Source organism: Balaenoptera ricei, chromosome 1 (assembly GCF_028023285.1).
Source record: "Balaenoptera ricei isolate mBalRic1 chromosome 1, mBalRic1.hap2, whole genome shotgun sequence".
Lineage (NCBI taxonomy): Eukaryota > Metazoa > Chordata > Mammalia > Artiodactyla > Balaenopteridae > Balaenoptera > Balaenoptera ricei.
The window spans coordinates 142,639,516-142,663,102 of record NC_082639.1 but is presented as its reverse complement, the minus strand read 5'-3'; the positions used below and the strand labels follow the sequence as shown (position 1 = coordinate 142,663,102).

At 36.0% G+C, this 23,587-nt stretch overlaps 1 protein-coding gene across 3 annotated transcripts in view; it reads right to left on the bottom strand.

The window, feature by feature from the left end:
* CEP350 (centrosomal protein 350) overlaps window positions 1-23,587 on the bottom strand; it is a 136,955-nt gene that overhangs the window by 60,914 nt on the left and 52,454 nt on the right. For all 3 annotated transcript variants that reach the window (XM_059937418.1, XM_059937427.1, XM_059937422.1), the window contains exons 15-25: window positions 23,298-23,484; window positions 20,686-20,906; window positions 20,050-20,213; window positions 16,242-16,352; window positions 15,638-15,778; window positions 14,280-14,416; window positions 12,982-13,104; window positions 9,544-9,713; window positions 6,671-6,867; window positions 5,533-5,717; window positions 4,962-5,049 (exon numbers count right to left, since the gene is read on the bottom strand). In XM_059937418.1, coding sequence (XP_059793401.1) covers window positions 4,962-5,049; window positions 5,533-5,717; window positions 6,671-6,867; window positions 9,544-9,713; window positions 12,982-13,104; window positions 14,280-14,416; window positions 15,638-15,778; window positions 16,242-16,352; window positions 20,050-20,213; window positions 20,686-20,906; window positions 23,298-23,484 — 1,724 coding nt within the window. The remainder of the gene's footprint in view (window positions 1-4,961; window positions 5,050-5,532; window positions 5,718-6,670; window positions 6,868-9,543; window positions 9,714-12,981; window positions 13,105-14,279; window positions 14,417-15,637; window positions 15,779-16,241; window positions 16,353-20,049; window positions 20,214-20,685; window positions 20,907-23,297; window positions 23,485-23,587) is intronic.

Below are 23,587 nucleotides of genomic sequence, written 5' to 3'. Positions count from 1 at the left end.
AGTAAAAATGGTATTCCATGAAAAAAACCTGGCTAGCTCAGCTTGCAATTCAAACTACACAAATGCTTTCCCATGAGTTAATCACCGTCCTCTGGTATCTAGGAAAAGTGCTTAATTGTGGGCTTCCCATTCCTGTCACGGAGAATATGAAAACAAGTACTCAGAGGTCAACACAATAAAATTATTAATTTTTACTACTTAATCAGGACATTCTTTAGTAGAACTAGATTTTTTTTGCTGCAAGTATGTGGCAGTGGAAGATATAATGACTAATAGTAGTTTGGTGCCCCTGCCCTGATCTGTGCTAAGGCACCAGCAGTTTTACCACCATTGTTTTTGCACCATTTAGTGCAAATGTCAACACATAAAAAGGGCAAATTCACATCTCACTATCCTTATGAAAATAGTTTTGATCTCCCTGACCCATGAAAGGGTCTCAGGGATCCCCAGAGCTCTACAGAACACCTTTTGAAAACTGCTACTAGCTTAGGCCTGAGATTCTAAACCAATTAATGTATAATTTCACCCAATCCAAGCCTAGAAGAAAGAAAAGATTTTTTTCAAGGGGTTCTAAGGGGAAAGTGTTTGCATCTCTCTTAAGAATAAGCCATAAGGTTGTACAAGTAAACTGTTCACTTTAAAATGGTTAATGGTGGGATTTCCCTGGTGGTCCAGTAGGTAAGACTCTGCACTCCCAATGCAGGGGGCCCGGATTCAATCCCTGGTCAGGGAACTAGATCCCACATGCTACAACTAAGAGCCTGCATGCCGCAACTAAGAAGCCCACATGCTGCAACTAAGACCCAGCACAGCTTAAATAAATAAATATTTTTAAAATAAATAAATAAATAAAATGGTTAATGGTATATTCATTTTAAAATGGTTATTTTATGTTATGTGAATTTCACCTCAAAAAAAAAAAAAAGAGAGAGAATAAGGAAAATATGTTCCTGTTGGATACAGCTGTGCAAAGATATGTGGCCAAATTCCTCATAGCCATCTCACTACATGTCAAAATAATCCCTACTGACACAACTGCAGTAAGAATCTCAGTACACATATCCTCACACTCTGGTGCTTTTATTCCTAGAGGGCAACTTTCTAGGGGTAGCTGTGAGACAGGCCTGCGACCTGGGAACCTTTGCTGCAATGCTGCAAAGCTTGCACCTGGACACACCTCTCCTTAAGCTATAAATACAAAGAAACTATATGGGACTAAAAATAACTGTGTGCATGCTAGGGCAAATTCTGGACCCAAAAGATACAAAGAGACCAAAAACACCAACTGCCACTTTGAAGAGCCTGGAGCAAAAACAGGGTACTGAGCATGCCCCCTGCACACAACACCACCTAAGGAGTGGGCAAACCTCCTAAGCCACCCCTCCAGCCCGACCCCTGGACACACCCCTACCCTCACCCCACATAAGGAACCAACTGGCCCACCCCCAGAAAGCAAGCAAGCAAGCAAGGGAACCTATTGTTTGTTCTCACTCCCCCCTGCTACAGCAGGGGTCCCAATAAAGCCTTGCCTGAATTTCTTGTCTGGCCTCTGATCAATTTCTATTGATTAAGGAGGCCAAGAACCCTGGTCTGTAACAGCTAGTTGGATCAAGGAGTATTTTTTGCACATTTACTTAAAAAGCATTCTGGCCTACTATAAACATAGTATGCAGAAAAATTAGTCATTCAAACCCCCACCACTGGGATTGAACAGTTTGCCACATTTGTTTCAAATCTCTGTTTCAAAATTAAATCATTAGAGATAAAACTAAACTCTACCCCAATCTCTTTTTTGCATGAGTGATTCCATGGAACATATATTACTAATTGGTGACTTTTAAAAATTTACAAGAATGGTATCATATTGTACATATTCTTTTGCATCTTGTTTTTCTGTAATAACTAATATTATGATTAAAAAAAAAAAACTTTTGGCCTCACTGCATGGCATGAGGGATTCTTAGTTCCCCAACCAGGGATCAAACCTGTGCCCCCTGCAGTGGAAACGCAGAGTCTTAACCACTGGACGGCCAGGATAGTCCCAATATTATGATCTCTGATAAGACCTACTGCTGTCCTGTTCAATACAGTAGTCAATAGCTACATGTAGCTATTTAAATTGAGATTAATTTTAAGTGAAATTAAAATTTCAGTTTCTTGGTTGCACTAGCCACATTTTAAGTACTCAAAAGCTACATGTGGGGACTTGCCTAGTGGTCCAGTGGGTAAGACTCCGCGCTCCCAATGCACGGGGCCCAGTGCCATCCCTGGTCAGGGAACTAGATCCCGCATGCATGCCGCTGCCGCTAGGCTAAGAGTTCGCATGCCACAACTAAAAAGATCCTGCGTGCCACAACTAAGACCCAGCGCAGCCAAAATAAATAAATAATTTTTTTAAAAAAAGCTACATGGAGCTAGTAGCTACTGTATTGGATAGCAGAGATACAGAACATTACCATTATTAAACAGTTCTTATATTTAATGCATTCTTTTTTCCTGCAGTGTTATATTATCTTGCAGAAATATGCCCTGGTTCATCTATTCTCTTACTGAAGAAATAGTTTCCACTTTTCCCTATATACTGTAAAAGTTTCTCTAGGATATTTACCAACACATAGAAATGCTGAGTCATAAATTATGTGTCTTCAATTTACCTAGTTACAGTCAAACTGCTCTGAAAGTCATTACACCAGTTAACACTCCCACCAGCTACAGAGAACTGCAGTGAAAAAAACTGAAGACCTAAGACAGTTAAGTCTTAAGACTTAAGGCTTCAAACTCAGTCTTCACCTCAAAGTATCTGCCAATTCTCAAGCAGCATAGGCAAAAAGGCTAAGGAATTAAGCCAGAAACCTCTCAACAGCAGAGCAGAAATACCCAACAGTCTCTTGTGCTGGTAAAACACGTTAACCTGGTTTTCAACTGAAATCCCTGCAGGGTCACAACCGAGCGTCAATGCAAAGCAGAAGTAGACCGAGGCTTACCAAGTCTGCAGCCCAATGCCAACCCAGCTCAGCCCCTGCGTGGAATAAAGTGAACAGCTGACCACTCTAACTGCGTAGAAGAGGAAAGGATAAATCCTCTCTAGGGGAAGATAACATCATCTGGAGCCTCTGCAGTTATTTATACACAGTGTCCAGCATTCAATAAAAAAAATTACTAGGCATCTTAAGAAAAAGGGTCATATGATAATAAAAAATAAAAACAGACAATAGTAGCGGACACAAAGATGTCCAAATGATAGAGTTAGCAGATAAGGAAGTTAAAATAACTATGAATAATGTGTTCAAAAAATAACAGAAAAAGGTCAAAAAACAGATGAAAAGGTAGAGAATTTCAACAAGAATTAAAATCTATAAAAAAGAACAAAACAGATTTTATAGAACTAAAAAAGAAATCAAATTAAGAACTCATTGGATAGATTTAACAGTACACATCACGGTGCAGAAGCTATAACTAACGAATTCAAAGACAGGTCAATAAAAACTTTCCAAACAGAAGCACAGTGGTTTTTTGTTGTAGTTGATGATACTGTTGTCATGGTTGTTTTACTGTTTTAAAGAATGACATTAAAACAAAACAGAGCAGAACAGAGACATGGTAAATTGTCCAAAGGTCTAACGTTTGTCTACTTGGAGCCTCTGAAGGAAAGGAATGAGAGAAAAGGACAAAAGCAACACCTGAAGAGATAATTTTCAAAAACTGATGAAATACTACTAACAACAGATTCAACAAGCTCTGCAAACTCTAAATAGTATCAGTGCAAAAGAAACCACACCTAGGCAAATCATAGTAAATCTACTGAAAAATCAAAGACTAATTTTTGTTTATTTATTTTTTATTTTTATTTTTTGGTCACGCCACACAGCTTGTGGGATCTTAGTTCCCCAACCAGGGACTGAACCCAGGCCCTGGCACTGAAAGCACTGAGTCCTAACCACTGGAATGCCAGGGAGTTCCTCTTAGGGCAAAGTTTTAAAAAAACTATTAATATTCCAATATATAACTCAAATGATTAAGTTCACAGATCATCCAACACAGTAGCTAGTACCTGAAAACAGGTCAATAAAGGAAAAGAAAACTAGAATCTATTAAATACTTACCAGGCAATGTGAAACAGATTTTACATATGTTACCTCATTTAATCCTCACAACCATCATATGAAATAAAATCTCACTCCAACAGATAAGGAAACTAAGTCTCAGAGACTTACTTAAACTTGACCATGAATACGCATTTGCAACTGACGAAGCTGGAATTCAAATAATAACAGCTAACATTTATTGAGCACTTACCTTTGTGCCAAAAGGTTTGTTCTAAGTTATTATATGTATTAACTCATTTATTCCTCTTAACAACCCTACAAAGTATGTTATCATTATTATGCTCGGTTTATAAATAAGGAAACTGAGGAACAGAGAAGTTAAGTAACTTTCCAAGATTATAAGACTAATAATTGGAAGGTTTGGGATTTTAATCAAGGCAATCTGACTCTAGAGCCTGAATTCGTAACCACTACACCATGCTGCCTCTCCAGGATACAAATGCCAGGTCTTTCTGAGTCCATTAAGCCAAAATATTTGTCAATTTGTAATTCATATGTCTTGAAAATCTATTTGGGGAAACAGTGACTAAATAATTAATCCAATTAGACTCACAAACATCTTAATTTAAAAAATATGCATATCAAAGCACAATTTTATTTTACATAGTAAATGAAGGCAGAAGGTCTTACTCTATATTGTATTCGGTTAGCAGTGAAACACAACCCTAACTTAGGAGGAAAACGATAGGCCACTAAGCAACTCCTGTAATTATAGTAGTATGCATCAACAGTGGTAAATATCAACTAAATCTCCTTTAATGTGATAATAAGAAAAAGAGATTAGGCAAAATAATAGATTCCACAATCTAACTTGTCGCCTTACGTTCTCTTAAAGGAGTGTTTTTCCTAACATACCTTTTCTTGCTGCAACCTTAAGAGCAAACCACGTTGTTTCTTTCGGAGTGGGGGCATTTTATCATCTTCTCCTTTATCTCGTAGATGTCTGCAATTATTCCCATTGAGACAAAGATTAGATTAAATTTCTATTCTAATGTCAAGAATTCTCAACCACTAACAAATCTCTAACCCATTTAACATTTTCAAATGTGGAAAACAGTTGCTGCATGCAGCAACTCCTAACCCAACAAATATTTTATTGGATATATGATATATATAAACCCTAGACTATGTCCTTTAAAGATAAAATAGCTTTGAGAAATTTATAACATAGTAAAGGAATTAAGTATAAAATAACAATATAAGAGTCAGTTAAGTGATGAAAGAGAAATGCAAAGAAAATGTTATATGTTTAGGATGTCTTGAAAGCAACATGATTCAAGGATGACTGCTGTATTTCTAGCTTGAGAAACTGGGTTGATCAAATTAAATTAGATGAGGAAACAAAAACATCTTTAAAAACAAGGCATTTCCTTTTCATGAAAGGAGAAATCGAACAGTCAAAACTATGTTCACTGAAAGAACTTACTTTTTCTGATGCTCTAGCCAGGCTAATTCAGCTTTAGTTTTCTCCTTCAAGGCCTTTTCACGGAGACGCAGGAGTGAAGACTGGTGAGCTGCTCTCATTTCCTCTTCTTTCATATACTGTCTAACCATCTCCATAGTAAATTTAGAAAAGCTGTCTTGTCCTCCTGAGAATGGCATGCTCAGCTCCTGAGTTAGAGAGTTTATGTCGTGTTTATCACCATCTAAACCTTTTGGAATTTAATTAACTTCATTATGCACTTGGGCTTCCCTGGTGGCGCAGTGGTTAAGAATCCGCGTGCCAATGCAGGGGACATGGGTTCGAGCCCTGGCCCAGGAAGATCCCACATGCCGCGGAGCAACTGGGCCCGTGAGCCACAACTACTGAGCCTGTGCTCTAGAGCCCACAAGCCATAACTACTGAGCCTGCACACCACAACTACTGGATCCTGCACGCCTACTGCCCGTGCTCCACAACAAGAGAAGCCACCGAAACAACAAAGAGTAGCCCCCGCTTGCAGCAACTAGAGAAAGCCCGCGCACAGCAACGAAGGCCCAATGCAGCCAAAAATAAATAAATAAAATAAATAAGTTTAAAAAAAAAGAGGTATGCACTTATAAAAATAAATTATGTATATAAAAAGGCTGCCAACCACGTAAGAGAACATTCTTCAAAAAAAAAGGCAAGTGAAAGCCAGTAACATTCATCTGCTAATTTATTCACCCAATAAAATTTTAACAACTACTGTAAGCCAGGTACTGTCCCAGGGGTGTAAAGCTGGGTAAGAATTTGCCCCTGTTATTCAAAAGGCTTACAATTTAATAAGAAGAAAGATATAAATGAAAAATTTTTAATGGAATACAGTGTTGTAAGGGTGAAGTAAGTGAAAAAGCTAAAGACATAACTTTGGCTCAGATCCTCAAAAGCCTTAGATATCATTCCAAGGAATAAGTTTGTAAGCTACTTTATAAGGAAAGCAAAGCCAGATTCTATACCAAAAATATAACATAAAATTGATATCTCAGGAAAATCATTCTGGTAGCTGACAATTGAGTTCAAGTACAAAATAATTCCTCATACCTTTGAGAGAACACATCCACAACTATTTATGAAGTATCTCCACAGGTAAACTGAAACACACCTTGGCAGAGGACAGTGTAGTCTTTTCTGGGGAAGTTTCTTCATCAGAGTCATCATGATGGCCTCTTTTCTTTTCCATGTTAAATCTGCGATGACTCTCAGAAGGTAGTAAAGATCGAAATGATCTTTCTTCTATTTCATCTTCTGTCATGGATTCATCAAATTTCAGGGAATATTCTGTTGCAACAGAAGTTGAATCTATAATAAAAGAATATGGAGCAAGTAGATTTTATCATTATAACAGTTTTCAGTAGATATTCAATTAGTAGCCCTGAATAGCTTCCAATTTTTTAGCAATTATGAATAATAATGCCACAAATATTAGTGTATAGATTTTTGTGTGGACATAAGTTTTCAGATCACTTGGGCAAATACCTAGGCATGTGATTGCCGGGTCATTATAAAATGCTGTGTATGGGGCTTCCCTGGTGGCGCAGTGGTTGAGAATCTGCCTGCTAATGCAGGGGACACGGGTTCGAGCCCTGGTCTGGGAAGATCCCACATGCCAGGGAGCAACTAGGCCCGTGAGCCACAACTACCGAGCCTGTGCATCTAGAGCCTGTGCTCTGCAACAAGAGAGGCCACGATAGAGAGGCCCGTGCACCGCGATGAAGAGTGGCCCCCGCTTGCCGCAACTGGAGAAAGCCCTAGCACAGAAACGAAGACCCAACATAGCAACCAATCAATCAATAAAAATAAATAAATAAATCTTAAAAGCAGAAACCTACCACTAAAAAAAAAAAAAAATGCTGTGTAAATGTCTTCCAGCGGCGCTGTGCTATTTTGCATTGTCATCAGTGATGAATTCAAGTTCCTGTTGCTCAGCATCCTTGCCACCAATTTGTTGTTATTTTGGATTTTAGCTATTCCAATAGGCACGTTATAGTATCTCATTGAGATTTTAATTTTCACTTCCCTATAAATATATGATATTGAAGACCTTTCCCATGTCTATCTGCCATTTGTATAGTTTCTTCAACGAAGTGTGTCTGTTCAGCTCTTTTGCGTATTTTTTAATTGGGTTGCTGATTTTCCTGATGAGTTTTAAGAGTCCTTTATACATTCTGGATATAAGTCTTTTACCAAACGTGATTTACAAATATTTTCTAACAGTCTGTGGCTTTTCATTCTCTTAATAACGTCTCTTACAGAGCAGAAGTTTTTAATTTTTAACAAAGTGTACCTTATCAATTTTTTCCTTCATGGATTGTACTTTTGGTGTTGTACCTAAGAAATCATTGCCAAACCAAAGTGACCTAGATTTTCCCCTGTTTTCTTCTTCATACTAGTTTTTCAATGTTTTAATTTCTTCGGATTTTGGTTGCCCCATGAATTCTAGCCACCTTAGATTTCTTGAAGGATAGGCATGTTCACAGCTGGATAGCTCTATTGTCCCATCCCACAGAATCCCAGAAGTCTGAAAGCTTTCTTATATTTCATCCTGTCTCTTGCCCTTTAGTCCAAACTGGCTGTGTCTCTGCTAGTATAACCCCATCTCTGTGCCTGGCTTCTGCTGAACATGCTGAGATGGCTGATTAAATCCATGGGTAATGTCTTTACGAAGTAACTGTCCAGTCACACCCTTGGTGTTCTCCCCAGAACTCACTTTCTCATTTTTTACAATATGGATAGGCTGAGAATGTTCCAAATCTTCAAATTCTGGTTCCTTTTTGCTTAATAATTCCTTCAGTTTATTTCTTCTCTCACATTTTACTATAAGCAGTAAGAAGAAACTACGCTATGCCTTCAACATTTTACTTAGAAATCTCCTCAGCTAAATATCCAAGGTCATCACTTTTAACTTCCTTTTTCCACAAAACACTAGAACAAGTTCAGTCAAGTTCTTTGCCACTTTATAACAAGGACTGCCTATCTTCCAGTTTCCAATAACATGTTCCTCATTTCCACCTTTATTGGACTTCATCGGAATCACCTTTAATGACCATTCCTACCAACAATCTCTGCAAGGCAGTGTAGGCTTTTTCTTGCATGAACCTCAAAACTCTTCTATCCTTTACTCGTCATCCAGTTCCAAAGCCACTGCTACACTTTTAGTATTTGCTATAGCATCACCCCAACTTCTAGGTACCAACATCTGTATTAATCAGCTAGGGCTGCCATAACTATAGACTACTATATCCCTATATTATATTCACTATAAAATTTACAGAAAAGATTTTTAAAGGATGAAAAAAATTTAAATGTAAATATTTTCTTCTTACACTCCAAAGACTGTCTGCCCATCCTGCTTTGAAGACTACGGTTCTAGACTATCAATCAAAAGCACTACTTAATGACCAGTTATTTAAAAAATAAATCTAGAATGGAGGCTATTAATTTACCAACTTAATGTCTTAAAGGTGCCATTTGTTGCCAGATTCTGTTTTCTTTGCTATATTATTTACTACCCATGATTCGACAGGAGTACAGCTTTAATTTATGATCCAGGAAAAGTAATGAATTTTAATCTATTTAATATATCTGATGTTATCATCATTTAGAAGAAATTGTACCTTATTATATTGTTTAAAATTTAAAGTTCTAATAATGTATTCTCCTTTTTATGATCGTGTTACACATCTACAATAGGATAAAAGTAATTTTTTTCAGTACTGAGTATATATTCCATTCACATGCATGGTCACCTAGATTTAGTCTTGCCTCCCCTCAGAATCATGACACACAACCATGTAAAATATTAGCAAGGTTACTACGGGCATGGTGTATGGCCTTCAAACAGTTTCACTTGAATACATTTAATATCAGACATAAAACCTTGTCTAATTATATTAATTAGTTCAGTCACAAATATCTCAAAGGGTTCTGGAAGCCTCCCCAAACGATAATTATACATACATGTGCAAAGAAAGTTACCTTTCTCATCGGGAAGAGATGGTACACTATCACTTCGTAGAGAATCATCCACAGCAGTCTGGACCTGTTCATCAATAGAACTCTCCATCTTTTCACCATGAAGTTTCTTCTCATTTTCCTTACAAGAGGGAACTGAAGGACTTTCTTGACGGCTGCTACCACTACTACTCCTGTTTAAGGGTATTATGGAAACAAACCAGAAAAAAAATAAAGGTAACAAAATAAGGATCATAACTTCAAAGTAAACTTATTTGGCCAAGGAAATGTGCCTTATGATCAAGATATGAAATGACAAAATATATAATATAAAACATAAAAATGCTACGTAGACATAAGTCTGAGAAGAAACTGCTTCAGGAAAGATGAGTAGAAGAAAGGAAGGTTTCACTTTTAAATAGTCATAATGAGGAACCACTATCCTCAGGCTATCACTCCCTTTTTTCCTTTCATTTTAAAATCAATCTACTGGGAAAAGAGGCTTCTATCTGCTGTTTCCACTTCCTTACTTTTCATCAACCTCTTAATTTATCGCAGTCTGCTTCAATTCCCTACTATTCTACTGGAACGGTTCTTGTAAACTCCACCTAAACTCTAATTGTCAAATCCAATAGATAATTTCTTTTTCTACAACATCAGAGGTATGAACCTCTTATCTCCTTTTTTAAAAGTTCACTAAAGCAAATGTAGTAAAGTGTTAACACTAGGGTAACCTGGATGAAAGATATTTGGAAACTTTATATTATTCTTGCAAAGTTGTTGTAAGCTTGAAATTATATCAAAATTAAATGATAAATAAAAGGGTTCTCCTTTCTTATATTCCTTGACTCTACTCCCACCTGCTTCTCTTCCTACCTCCCTAGCAAGTTTTCCTGTGTTTCTTTCGGTTCCTTTTAATTTTTCTATATTTTCTTAAAATGATTGTGCGTCCTAGCGTTTTGGTTTTGGTTCCTTTCTCCTTTATGCTATATACTCTCCTTGGACAAACTTATGCATCTCTATAATTTCAACTGCTACCATTTGGAATGAGCCTCAAATCTGTATCACTAGCTCCACCCTTCCCCTGACTTTAAGCCTCAAGTTTCCAAATGCTTAGTCAATTTGTTTTCAAGTTCAGTGTTTTCCTTCCTCCCTCTTTGCTTTCCTTAATTTATCCATTCACTAAATATAAATATATAGCCAATCATAAGCCAAGTTTTGAGATCCTCTGAATAAGCTATTTTCTCTTGTGACATGCCCTTCCTTCCCTCTCTGCCTAATGAATTCAAGACTCAGTTGAAGTATCATTTCTGCAAATTGTTTGTGGACCCCTTCTCCACTCCCAAGGAAGGTCTGTCTCTGTGTTTATACTGTTTTTTTGTGCATATTTCTACGATAGTATTTATCAGAATATTGTGCAATTATTTGTCTGGCTTAATAAATGTTTTCGAAAGGATAAATTGTATAATAAAGCTATAAGGTAAAAGACAGAATGCAGGGGACTGCAAGTGCTTTGGAGTCAGGAGGATATGGGGTTAATCTCAATTCTTCCACTTAGCAGTTACACACCAATCATTCACCCAAGAAACATGTAGTAGATTGCCTACTATGTGCTAGGCATTTTGTTAAGCTCTGGGGATACAAGAATGACACAGTCTTCATTAACCTACCAACAAGTGTGGGTAAAGATGTGGAAAATTTTTATATTCCTGGTGAAAATGTGAAATGGAGCAGCTGTTTTGGAAAACAGTTTGGCATATCTTCAAGATGTTAAACAGAGTTATTACTATTATGACCCAGCAATCCTTTTCCTAAGTATATACCCAAGAGAAACGAAAACACATGACCACACAAAAACTTGTACATGAATGTACACAGTGGCACAATTCATAAGAACCAAAAAGTGGAAACAATTCTAATGTCCAACAACTGATGGATAATTGTGGGATATCCATGCAGTAGATTATTTGGCTATATAAAGGAATAAAGTACTGATACATGATAGACAAACCTTGAAAACATTATGGTAAGTTAAAGAAGCCAGTAGCAAAGAACCACACATTGTATGATGCTATTTATATGAAATGTCCAAAACAGATAACAATCCATATAAAATAGAAATAGAGAGTAGATTAGCTGTCACCAGAGGCTGGGAAAGGACATAAGAAGTGACTGTTAATGGGTACAGGGTTTCTTTTGGGGATGATGAAAATGAAGCCCTCAAAGAACTCCAAGTCTAGTCTACAAGTGATAAGTAAAGGAGTGAGAATATAGAAGGTGGTAAAGGCTGTAATAGTTATACGGAGCGCCGTGGGAGAACACAGAAGGGATCTCTAAAGCAGATGAGGGGTAACACTGATTCTTAAAGGGCAAGTAAAAGTAAACTAAATGAAATGGAGCGGGGAGGGTCCAGAAAGAAGGTATATCATATGTAATGGCACAGGAGACAAAGAGAGCATGGCTCTTTAGAGAAACGGAAGTAGTTAGAGCCAGTAGAATACGGTAAGAGGGGAAATGCCAAGTGACAGGGCTGGAGATGGACTAAAGGCTCAATAATAAAGGGACTTTCACACTATACTAAGTGGCTCTGAGGAAACACTGAAGGTTTCAAACAGGTAAATAACCAATTGGCGGCAAATTTTAGAAAAATCACTCTGGTTGCCATGTGGTTAATGTATGAAGTGGGGAAAGGTTACAGGACAGGGAAACCTATTAGGAGTCCACTGCAGTAACTCAGATGATGGCCTAAATTGTCAGTGAAGGTTAAATGAAAGTCATATAGTTCCAGACACAGAGTAAGGACTTAATAACTGTTGGTACTTACCCCACATTAATCTTCATGTTTTTTAGTCTCATGATTTTTTAAACTGAGGTTTTGGTATACTTTGACAATATAGGTATCCTACCTCTAAGAATGCCGGAAAGAGGCCTCTAAAACCTTTTAATCCAAGGACAGAACCACAATTGAAAATTATAGATGTTAATACTTGTGCCAAGTACAAGGACAAAGTATTCAATCTTCTTTCATAATGATAAAAATTAGTACATACAGAAATGTCAAAAAATATAGATGTCAGCAAAGCAATGTGTTTTGGAGCCAGACAAACTATGGTTCAATTCCTTGGTGTGCCACTAGCTATGTGACGGTGGGTGAGTTTCTTAACATCTCCATGAGCCTCAGTTTCCTTATCTATAAAAAGAGAATAATATCTGTCTTGGAAGATTGTTGTGAAGATTAAATGCAGGAAGAACGACTTATACAGTACTTGTACAATGTAGACTGTCAAGGAATGGTAGCTATATTATTACATGGAACAACTATTTTGTAAATCAGCTAATTAAATGGGGGAAGCCAGAACAGAAAGGAAGACACTATTTCATTTAAAGAAACAAGATTAAGGAATCAAAAAAAAGCAATGTCTAAGCCATTTATCAGACTTTACTAAATCAAACTCTTTTTACCTTCTATCACGATTCTTGTATCTTGAAGACTCAGAATAACTATCATATGAAGGGGAAAACTTCTGATGCTTGGAGTCAAGGGTCCCTTCTTTACTCTGAGAGAGTGGACCAGATTGACTTTTCCTACAAAGAAAATAAAAACTGATAAAAACATTTAAAATCTCAAACAAGAGAAAGATTTTTAAGTACTGTTTAATATTAACATGAGATAAAATCTTGAATGAATAGAAATTATGAAATAACTGTTACAAAGTATTTGAGAAAGAAAGGCATTTATTTGCTCACAGAAAAGTGTACAACACATTAAAGAATATCTTCTATTTATTACGAGAAATAAACACAAATCACCCCAAGTATCAATGAATGTGAATAGAGACTTAAAATCTATGAATTAGAGACGGTCAAAATGTGATGTAAAAAAATACACATATGGGACTTCCCTGGTGGTGCAGTGGTTAGGAATCCGCCTGCCAGTGCAGGGGACACGGGAAGATCCCATATGCTGCGGAGCAGCTAAGCCCATGCACCACAACTACTGAGCCTGCACTCTAGAGCCCCGAGTCATAACTACCGAGCCCAAGTGCCACAGCTACTGAATCCCGCACTCCTAGAGCCCATGCTCTGCAACAAGAGAAGCCACCGCAATGAGAAGCCTGCGCATCTCAACGAACAGTAGCCCCCACTCGCCGCAACTAGAGAAAAGCCAGCATGCAGCAACGAAGACCCAACGCAGCCAAAAATAAATAAATAAAATAGATTTATTAAAAAATATTACACATAAACATGATGACATCACCCAGCCCTGCCTAAAAAACTCTCCAATGACTTTACATTGCTCCTAGAATAAACTCCAAAATCCATAAGATCTGCAAAGTTCTATCATAATCTGATCCCTGCATCATCTCCTACCATTCTCCTCTTTGCCCTTTGCCCCCAGTCACTTTGGTCTTCCTTCATCTTCTCCTCCACCTTTGCATGTATTGACCTGCCTATTCCTTACCTCCTTTACATCACTGACTCCCTTTCATCCACTAGATCTCACCATAAGCTTTACTTCCTCAGGAAAACATTCTCTGACCTCCTTGCTATTCAAACTCCTTTGTTGTATATCTCAAAGACATATGTTCCTTTCTTTCATAATGCTTAATTTGTAAGTGTTCATTCACTTAAAGGATATTTGATTAATGTCTCTCTTCCCCACCAGACTGTATGCCCATGACTGTATTTCCAGTACCCACAACAGTGCCTGGGACATAATAGATACTCATGACATATTTCCTGAATGACTGGATATTAACCTATCTGTTTCAGCTCTTGTCCTTAGTTGTTTCACGAAGTCTGGAGCATACTGCCGCTGGTGGTCATATAGCGTTGCTAGGGGAGCTGCTGAAGCAGTGATGGCATCTGAGATATGAGTTCGAGTCAACTCTGCCATCTAAATATAAACACACACAAGGCAAAGTAGATATAAAAAGGTAACATCACAGAAGAACTGAGAGTGAGCAGAGTGTCTTACAAAGATCACTGGATTGAGAGCAAGCAAATTCTGCCATATTAGGTAAAATATTGTGGGCATGTCATTTAGACTCTTTAAGTTTCAACAACTTCCTTATAAAAATAGAGCTAGACCACATGATTTCTAAGGTTTCACCCAGCTATAACAATCTATGAATTACTAGACAGAAAACCTTCAAGTCCAAAATAAGCCACAGTAAACCAAAAATTAAATCTTCCTTCAAGAATCATTTCAATTAGAACTTCCTATCTAAGTCTTTTCTGACCAACAATGTGAAGTACATCTTCCCTACGCTTAGCCATTATTGCCATGTATTATTCATCTGGTATTTATTCAATCACTGCTTTGACGAATTGAAGTGTTTTTGAAATCTTTGTTAATTGTAATCTAAAATTTTCTTGAGAAAAGAGACTCTATACTTATTTGCACAACCCCATGGTACCCATCATACAGTAGGTTCATGGCTTTTTAATAACAGATTCATTTCACAAACAGTCCTAAATAGTAACTGCTAAAATAAACTGTAACTTTATAGATTATGATATCCTATATAGAGACAGCAGTAAAACTATTTCTGGCTTTATCTTTGGTACAATTTAAAAAAAAAAGACACTAATATCACTCTGGGTAACAATGAAACATCTTCATACAAAACAGATCCATGGCTCCGTGGGACTAAGATTGGGGACTGACTGCAAAGGGCATGAAAGAATATTTCCAATACTCTTAAAAGTTTTATTTCTTGATTATGGTGGTGTTCAGGGGAATAGATAGATACGATAAAGAAATATATATAGATACCTATATCTATCTGTCAAACTCATAAAACTGTACACTTAAAATGGATATATTTTATTGTTTGTAAATTACACATCAATAAAATTGATTTTCTTTTAAAAAGCTTACTCAGGGGCCAAAATATAGAGTTCTTCTGCATCTTTTTTCTGCCCCCTGTATCGTTCACATGGACAACACACTACAATAAATGATGCCTCATTTCAATAGGGTATGGCCCTCATTGAAAGTCACTTATCAAAAGTATGCATTCGCTAGATGTTAGAAACCCATGACTGCTAAGACCAAAGGTAATCAGACTGACTAAAAAGAACTAAAAGGAAAAGGGTTCTCGGTGGCTCTCACCTCACAGATTTGGCGTGCTGCATCTGTGGTCAGGCGAGCAGTCTCTGTTTGCTGAGCAGCTATTTTACAAGTTGCTTCCTGCAGGACTTCAGTTACATCCCGTTGTGATTTAACCACCTGCTGCAATGATTCCGCATGGACCTGTTAATAAAAGAGGGTGAAAAGAGAACTTACTTTATGTCTCAGTCTCATCCCACCCATATTAGTTTTAACTTGTAAATTTGTTTCATGGATCAAATGCCTTGAGGAAAAAAAACAAAACAAAACCTTTGACTACTATCTTGATTTCATGTCTTAAAATTTAGAGTTTAAAATCTGGAATCTTAAAATCACTGCTGAAGTTTAAGTCTTAACTCCACTGTTCACAAGCTGATATGTCTGTAGACAAGTAACTACTGTGTACCTCAGTTTCCATTTCTCTAAACTGGGGATAGGCCTTGACTACTTAATTTCACAGGGTTGCTACAAGAATCAAATGACATGAAATTAACTCATATGGTATAACATACTAAAACATTATTATTTACATCTTTCCTTTTTACTCCTATATAACTAAAAGAATACTAAAGTGATTTCAAGGATAGAAATTTGCAAAAGAGGCTACCTGAGCTGCTTTGCTTCGGGTTTCTTCTAATTGTCTCTGACACTCCAGAGCCTCTTGTTCAGCCTTCAATTTCAAAAGGGCCAAGTCTCTTTCATGGCGTTGCTGCTGTGCCTTCAAAATAAAGAAATGATCAACTATTAATTCTAAGATACTTAACTATTTTAATGCAGAAACTTAATTAAATAGAACACTGCTTTCCTAACACAGATCTTTTGAAGCAACTAATCAGAGCCTAAAGGAAAGACAGGAAATAGCATAGACATCAACCATTTATCATTTATCTAAATATTTAGTGACCACCTACTGTGTGTCAAATAATGTAGTAATATAAGAAATTTCCAAGACATGCAGGACTAAGAACTCATATCAAAAAGCTGGTTTAAAAGAAAAGCTATGGTACCTAACTCTTTGGAGGAGATTAAAACATCCTAAATATAAGAATAAAGGTAACGCTTCACACCTCACAATTTTATGATTCCTTTATTTTGACTTTGAAGGAGCAGCTTCATAAAAATGTTGCCCTCCAAAACGTCTCCTTCTTAACAGGACTCTTTCTTACAATTATTCCATACGATGTTATCTATACATTTATATATTTTCATTTCTTCTGGAATAGTGCTAAATAATACAGGTTCTCTAAAGGTGGTAAGGCTGTATATAAAGTCATACAATGCCCTGTCCGTATTTGGAAACCCAGAGATATAATGTATCCCTAAAATGGTAGATAACATCAGCGGTTTTTCAGATTTCAAGGAAAGGATGACAACTGCAATAGGCCATTTCCTCAATCCAGGGACTTTTATTAATAAAGTTGGTATCAGCCCCTCTCCACTGTCCACCAGTGAGCATTTGGAAATGTCTGGAGAGCTTTTACTGTCACAATGAATGGACAGAACTACTGTTATTTATTGGGAGGAATGTAGGAAGGCTAAACAGTTCCACACAAAAAAACTATCTATAGGTATTTTAAGAGGAACAACTAGAAAATGAAATTGAAAAAAAAATCATTTATCATCAAAAGACATAAAATATTTAAGAATAATTTTTAAAATGTGTAAGACTGCTACACTGAAAATTACACTGCTGAGAGAAATATTTAAAAACCTAAACAAATAGAAAAAGATACTATGTTCCTGAATTAGAAGATGCAATTTTGTTAAGATGTGAATTCTCCCCATACTGATCTATAGATTCAATGTCATTCAAATCACAATGCCACCAGGCTTTTAAAATTTTTTGTAGAAACTGACAAACTGATTCTAAAAGTTATGCAGAAATGCAAAAACGTAGAATAGCCAAAACTATCTTGAGAAAGAACAAAGTTGGAGTAATTACAGCCTGATTTCAAGACTCACTATGGGGAGGGGGGGAGAGATAAATTGGGAGATTGGGATTGACATATACACACTACTATATGTAAAATAGATAACTAATAAGGACCTACTGTATAGCACAGGGGATTCCACTCAATACTTTGTAATGGCCTAAATGGGAAAAAAAACTAAAAAAGAGTGGATATATGCATATGTATAACTGATTCACTTTGCTGTACACCTGAAACCAACACAATATTGTAAATCAGCTATATTCCAATAAAAAAAATTTTTTTAATTGAAAAAAAAGAAAAAAAAATAGTGTGGTACTAATAAAGCTATAGTAAAATAGTATGGTACTAGAAAAACAGTATGGTACTAGACAAATAAGTCAATGGAAAAGAACAGAGTGCAGAAATAGACCAACACATAAATGATTATTTAAATGTTGATAAAGGTACCAAGGTAATTGAAGAAAACGGTGCTAGAACAACCAAACATCCATATGGGAGGAAAGAGTTTAACTTTGACCCCTTCCTCACAACCTGTAATTAACTTGAAATGGTTCACACACTTAAATATAAAAGCCAAAACTATAAAGCTTTGGGGAAAAAATAAAAGAATATCTTTGTTAGAGTATCTTAATATCTTAGGGTAGGCAAAGTTTTCTTAGAATACAAAAAGCACTACCCATAAAAGAAAAAGATTAAAAACTAGATTTCATCAAAATTAAAATATTCAGCTCTTCAAAAGACATAGTTTAAAAAAATGAAAAGGCAAATCAAGGATGAAAAGCAATATTTGAGGGCTTCCCTGGTGGCGCAGTGGTTGAGAGTCTGCCTGCCAATGCAGGGGACGCGGGTTCGAGCCCTGGTCTGGGAGGATCCCACATGCCGCGGAGCGACTAAGCCTGTGAGCCACAACTACTGAGCCTGCGCGTCTGGAGCCTGTGCTCCGCAACAAGAGAGGCCGCGATAGTGAGAGGCCCGTGCACCGCGATGAGGAGTGGCCCCCGCTCGCCGCAACTGGAGAAAGCCCTCACACAGAAACGAAGACCCAACACAGCCAAAAATAAATAAATAAATAAATAACTTAGCATTTAAAAACAAACAAACAAACAAACAAAAGCAATATTTGAGATATATCTGAAAAAGACTTGTTTCTAGAATATATAAAGAACTCCTACAACTCAATACGTAAGACATCCCAATCATGAAATAGGCAAAAGATTTGAACAGATATTCACAAAAGAAGACATAAGTTTGATCAATAAATATACTGAAAGATCAATCTCATCAATCATAAAAGAAATGCAAATTAAAACCACAATGAGATACTACTTCACCCTCACTACAATACACAATGATAGCAAAGATATAATACAACTAGAACTCTCATATATTGCTGTCAGAGTATAAGATGTTACAACTATTTTGGAAAACAGAATGGCAGTTTCTTATAAAGTTAAACATACACTTAACCCAAGCAATTACACTCCTAGGTATTTAGGCAAGAAAAATAAAAATATGTGTTGTATACAGAGCATTGCAAAAAAGTGTTCAGAACAGGAATACTTATGGTAGCCAAAAACTGGAAATAATACAAATGTACATCAACAGGAGAATGGATAAATGAATTGTGATATATTCATCAATGGAATGTTACTCAGCAAAAAAACCAAAAGCAACACCATGGATGCAATAACATGGATTAATCTTAAAAACGTTATGTTGCATAAAATAAGCTAAACACAACAGAGTACAAAGTATACTTCCATTTTATGAAGTTCTAGAACTGGCAAAAATAAACTATGGTGATATGAATCAGAATACTAATTGCCTCTAGGAGGGGAGATTAACTGAAAAGGGGCCTGGGTGAAACTTCTGGGTGATTGAAGTGTTCTATATTTTGATTAGGGTGGTTGTTACATGTTCAAAACTCATCAAATTATACACTTAAATTCTGTGTATTTTATTATATTTAAATATTACCTCAGTTTAAAATATATATATATATATACATACCAATAGCATTCCCACTGAGGAACACTGGATTTTTGTTAGCTAAGAGAAAGTCCTATTATCCTGGCATTACCAAATACTTAGATCTCAGAAACTTTTCTTTTTAGTACAAATAAAGTATTAAAAAACAAAAACTCAGCCATTTCTGACCTGCCACAAAAAAAGAGAAAATACTGAAAATGTTTGATAAGCTGATTTTCACACTGTCATGAAAAAAAGTAGAGAACGTGGAAAATGAAGTATTTGAAAGAAAATGACTGTAATATATTGTTCTGCTGCCAAATACTGCATGTTTAATTATCTTTTTAGCATATGATAGTTTTTCGCAGGGTTATTTATAGGTACTGTATGACAGACTATTTTTTTCTACTTGGCAAGTTAAAGTTGTTTTTTTTAAACTCATCATTAAAACTATTTGAAATAGCAAAGAAAAGAGAAAAAAATGCAGAAAACTAAAGAAAACTCTACAAATACCTTTATGATCTGAGCCAGAGACACACTCTCCTGCTGAGCAAGTGAAATGCCTCTAACTCTTTCTACATCTGATAGTTGGCGCACCGACTCCTCAATGGCACTCAAGTAACTGAGTTCTGCTGCCATACGATGCTGGAGGCCAGCAGGAGAAAAGCGCTTAGAACCTGGAAGGCATATAATTGTCAAATATCAAAGTTCACATGAAATTACATCTCAGATTTCTAAAATTCATTTCTCATTTTAAAGTCCAAAAACAAGTCTGCTTTCCTCTGTAGGAAAGAGAGTGACTTATTAGTACAATGTTTCTTAATAGTTACTTCTTTTGTGTGTGTATGAGCACACATATATGCATGTGTACATAATACATATATACCTATGAACACTTAGGAGTACATATATGGGATACATTTTTCAAGTGTCTTTTGAATAACGCTGGCAAAATGGGAAAAGTCACCACTATTGAATCTCTTGCGCTTTTCAGTATTTATTTTCGGGCACAATTTTTGTTTACTACTTCAAAAAGTAATTGCATTCACTTGAAACAACATTTCTTTATGGTTTAATTGAAAGAAAAGAAATTTTTGGAAAAAAATTAATATCTTATTTTTTAAATTACAGCTGCATGGATCTACTTGCCTGGTGTTGAAGCCATCTCTGTCGTCGTTCTGCTGGCAGCCAGGTTCGTATCAGCAAAAGTTGCATTAGGCTTAAATCCTGTTATAGTTGGAGTCACTACTATTGAGGATTTAGATCTTTCTAATGAAGTTCCTGGAAGGTCAAACTGCAACAATTTCTGGGAACTTGGAGATAGGGGAGAAGTTGGAGTTTTCTGTGATCTTCCCTTGTCTGATGAGACACTAGAAGTTTTGTTTCATAAAGACATTAGAGAAAGGAAAACTACTTCAAGAACCATCTAAACAATTAATAAGAACAACATGCATAACTTTATTAACATTAGCCTTAAAAAGCTGTGATTCAGGCATTTATTCATTTAACAGAGTCGCTGTGCTGAGTGAATGACTATGACTACTCCTCTTATTGCTAGATTTACAGTGGGGAACAAGCTAGGGACAAACCCTGTCCAAAATAATATGCAAAAGGAGTCTCTTGATTAAATTGGCACTCAACTCTTTCCTCTACAATGTACATTTATCGTGAATCACTTATTGTAGTATCAGGCAAAATCCTCTAGAATACTTGGAGCTTATATAGCAATAAAATTACAACCATACAAAAAGGCAAGGTCAAGTCTATTTTATAAAAAATATCTTAAAATATATCTCTGAAAGAGAATAAAATATCATTTTGTGTTAAAAATTTTAAAATGACAAAAATTACTCGTTATTCCTCTTAACCAAAAAGTCACAGCAAAAATTTTTCATACTAACCATCTCTAAATACTTTATATATGTCCATTTGTTTCTGTCCACTTTTTAATGCTATAGCTCTTTCCTGAACTTTCTAAGAAGTAACCTCTCATAGCAGTTTGATTACAACAACTCAAGGACACCGGGCACATGTCTAGCCCCTCTTTGAGAAATCATGCTCATTAAAGGTATTGTTTCTCATAACAAGAAGCATGCTGCCTTGCACTAACCATTTATTTACTGACTAAATTACTCAAATACCCTATAAAGCATGTTAGCAGTTACCATATTTCAACATACTAAAGCAAGCTTACTTTTAGCTTTAATAAAACTATGAGACGGTTTTCAAAGGTAAACATTTCTCTTATACCAGCATTTAAATATTTGAATAAAAGTAGTCTTGAGAGGCACTCACTTGTTTCCAGTGACCTTTAATTTTCTACTGACGGTTTAGAGAAATACATTTTTAACAGTCTGACAATTTCATTTATGGAACATAAAAAGAATTATCATTACTTCTGTCTCCTAATAGGTCTCCATGAAAGAATTCCAACACAACATCAAAACAAACTACTCTGTCTGAATCTCACCTTACGGTTTTACAAGACGAATTTATATTTGTTCTGCAGAGACTTCCCCAGATTAGCATTTCCAATGATGTTAGTTAAGTTTTCCAAAAAATAAAAAGGAAACAAAGGGAAAGAGTGTGGAGACAGACAGTGTCTACAGCCATGTAAGTTAAGAAAAAAATAGGTTAAATAATTTTTTAATTATTATTTAATTAATTTAATTAATTAATCTGGACTCCTTTGTATCAAAACCTCAAGTTGTTTTATCCACTGTGAATCTCCACAGGTGGAAAAGTGGGGGTCTAGACTACAGTATGGGGCATTTATCAACTTATTTGGCTATGGATTCCGTTTCAGAAATGTTTAACTTTGTAGATTTTGCCAATTAAATCATCAGAGTATCTCTTAAGGAAAGGTAAAGTTTTCTGAATTCCAAAATCATTGACAAAGAAATTAAAATTCAACTTTAAACATAACAATGATGGTATTAATGATACAGCATTATCTGCAACATGAAAGCATCAAAAATGATTATCTGTATGTGACACTGTACTAGAAAAAGCACATAGTTTTAAAATAAAAAAGAAATATTCATGTCTTCTCAGAGCTTAAGTTTCCAGAAGGACAAAACCAGTGCAGCAGATAAAAAGTCATGGAGACAGAGTAGGAACTGTACATAAAGCAACAGTTATGTGTAAGCAATAGGCTAAGTGCATAATATATTATGATATTAAAAAGAAGGAAAAAAACAGAGTGTACAAGTTCCATAATTAATGGAAGAGTGAGATTTCAAAATCTGCTTGAGTCATCTAATAAGTTGAGCAGAAGAGAAAAGTTCAGAGGTACAAATAAACAATGATACCAAAAGAACACTAAGCGGTTGTGTTTAAAGAGTGGAAGAATACAGTTGATAAGAAAACTGTATAAACAAAGGAAATAAGATAGTCTTTGGTAGCCTAGTGATAACACTTCAAATAAAGTTAAGCTCTTAATGTTGATCTGTGGGGTAACTGTGAGCTCCCAGAGTACCCTAAGGAGAGTAGTTGCTTGGTCAAAGGATTGAGTCAAGAAAACAACTGTGGCAATGGCATTTAGAATAGAAAGGTAGGTTGTGCTAGAGGCAGAGAATTCCTGTGTGAGTGGTTGTAATTGTTTAGGTGAGAGATGACTATATTCTAAAATACAGATAATGACTAGAGCTATGAACAAAACCACAAAAAAACATAAATTTATTAAGTGAATTCTCTGAACATCAATGATATTGTAACTTTAATTAAATATGAATTACAGTATAAAATATGCATTACTTTACCTCAAAGAATGCCCAGAAAGATCCTCCAAAGTGCTATCAGTGTCAAGAGTCTGTTCACAATCTTTAACAGAAAGTTTGCTACTGGTCCCAGATTTCTTTCCTTGATGAGAGCCACGTTCTGAACTAGAGTATACTTTTTCTTCATCAAGAAGTGAGTTCTGAATATTTCCAGTGAGTGAATCTAGCCCTGTAAAGTAAATTTCTTATAAAACTGATTCCCAATATTAGAAGCTACTAAGAGAGAACTGATACCTAGATTTCAATAAAATAACAAAAAGTACAAACCAGAA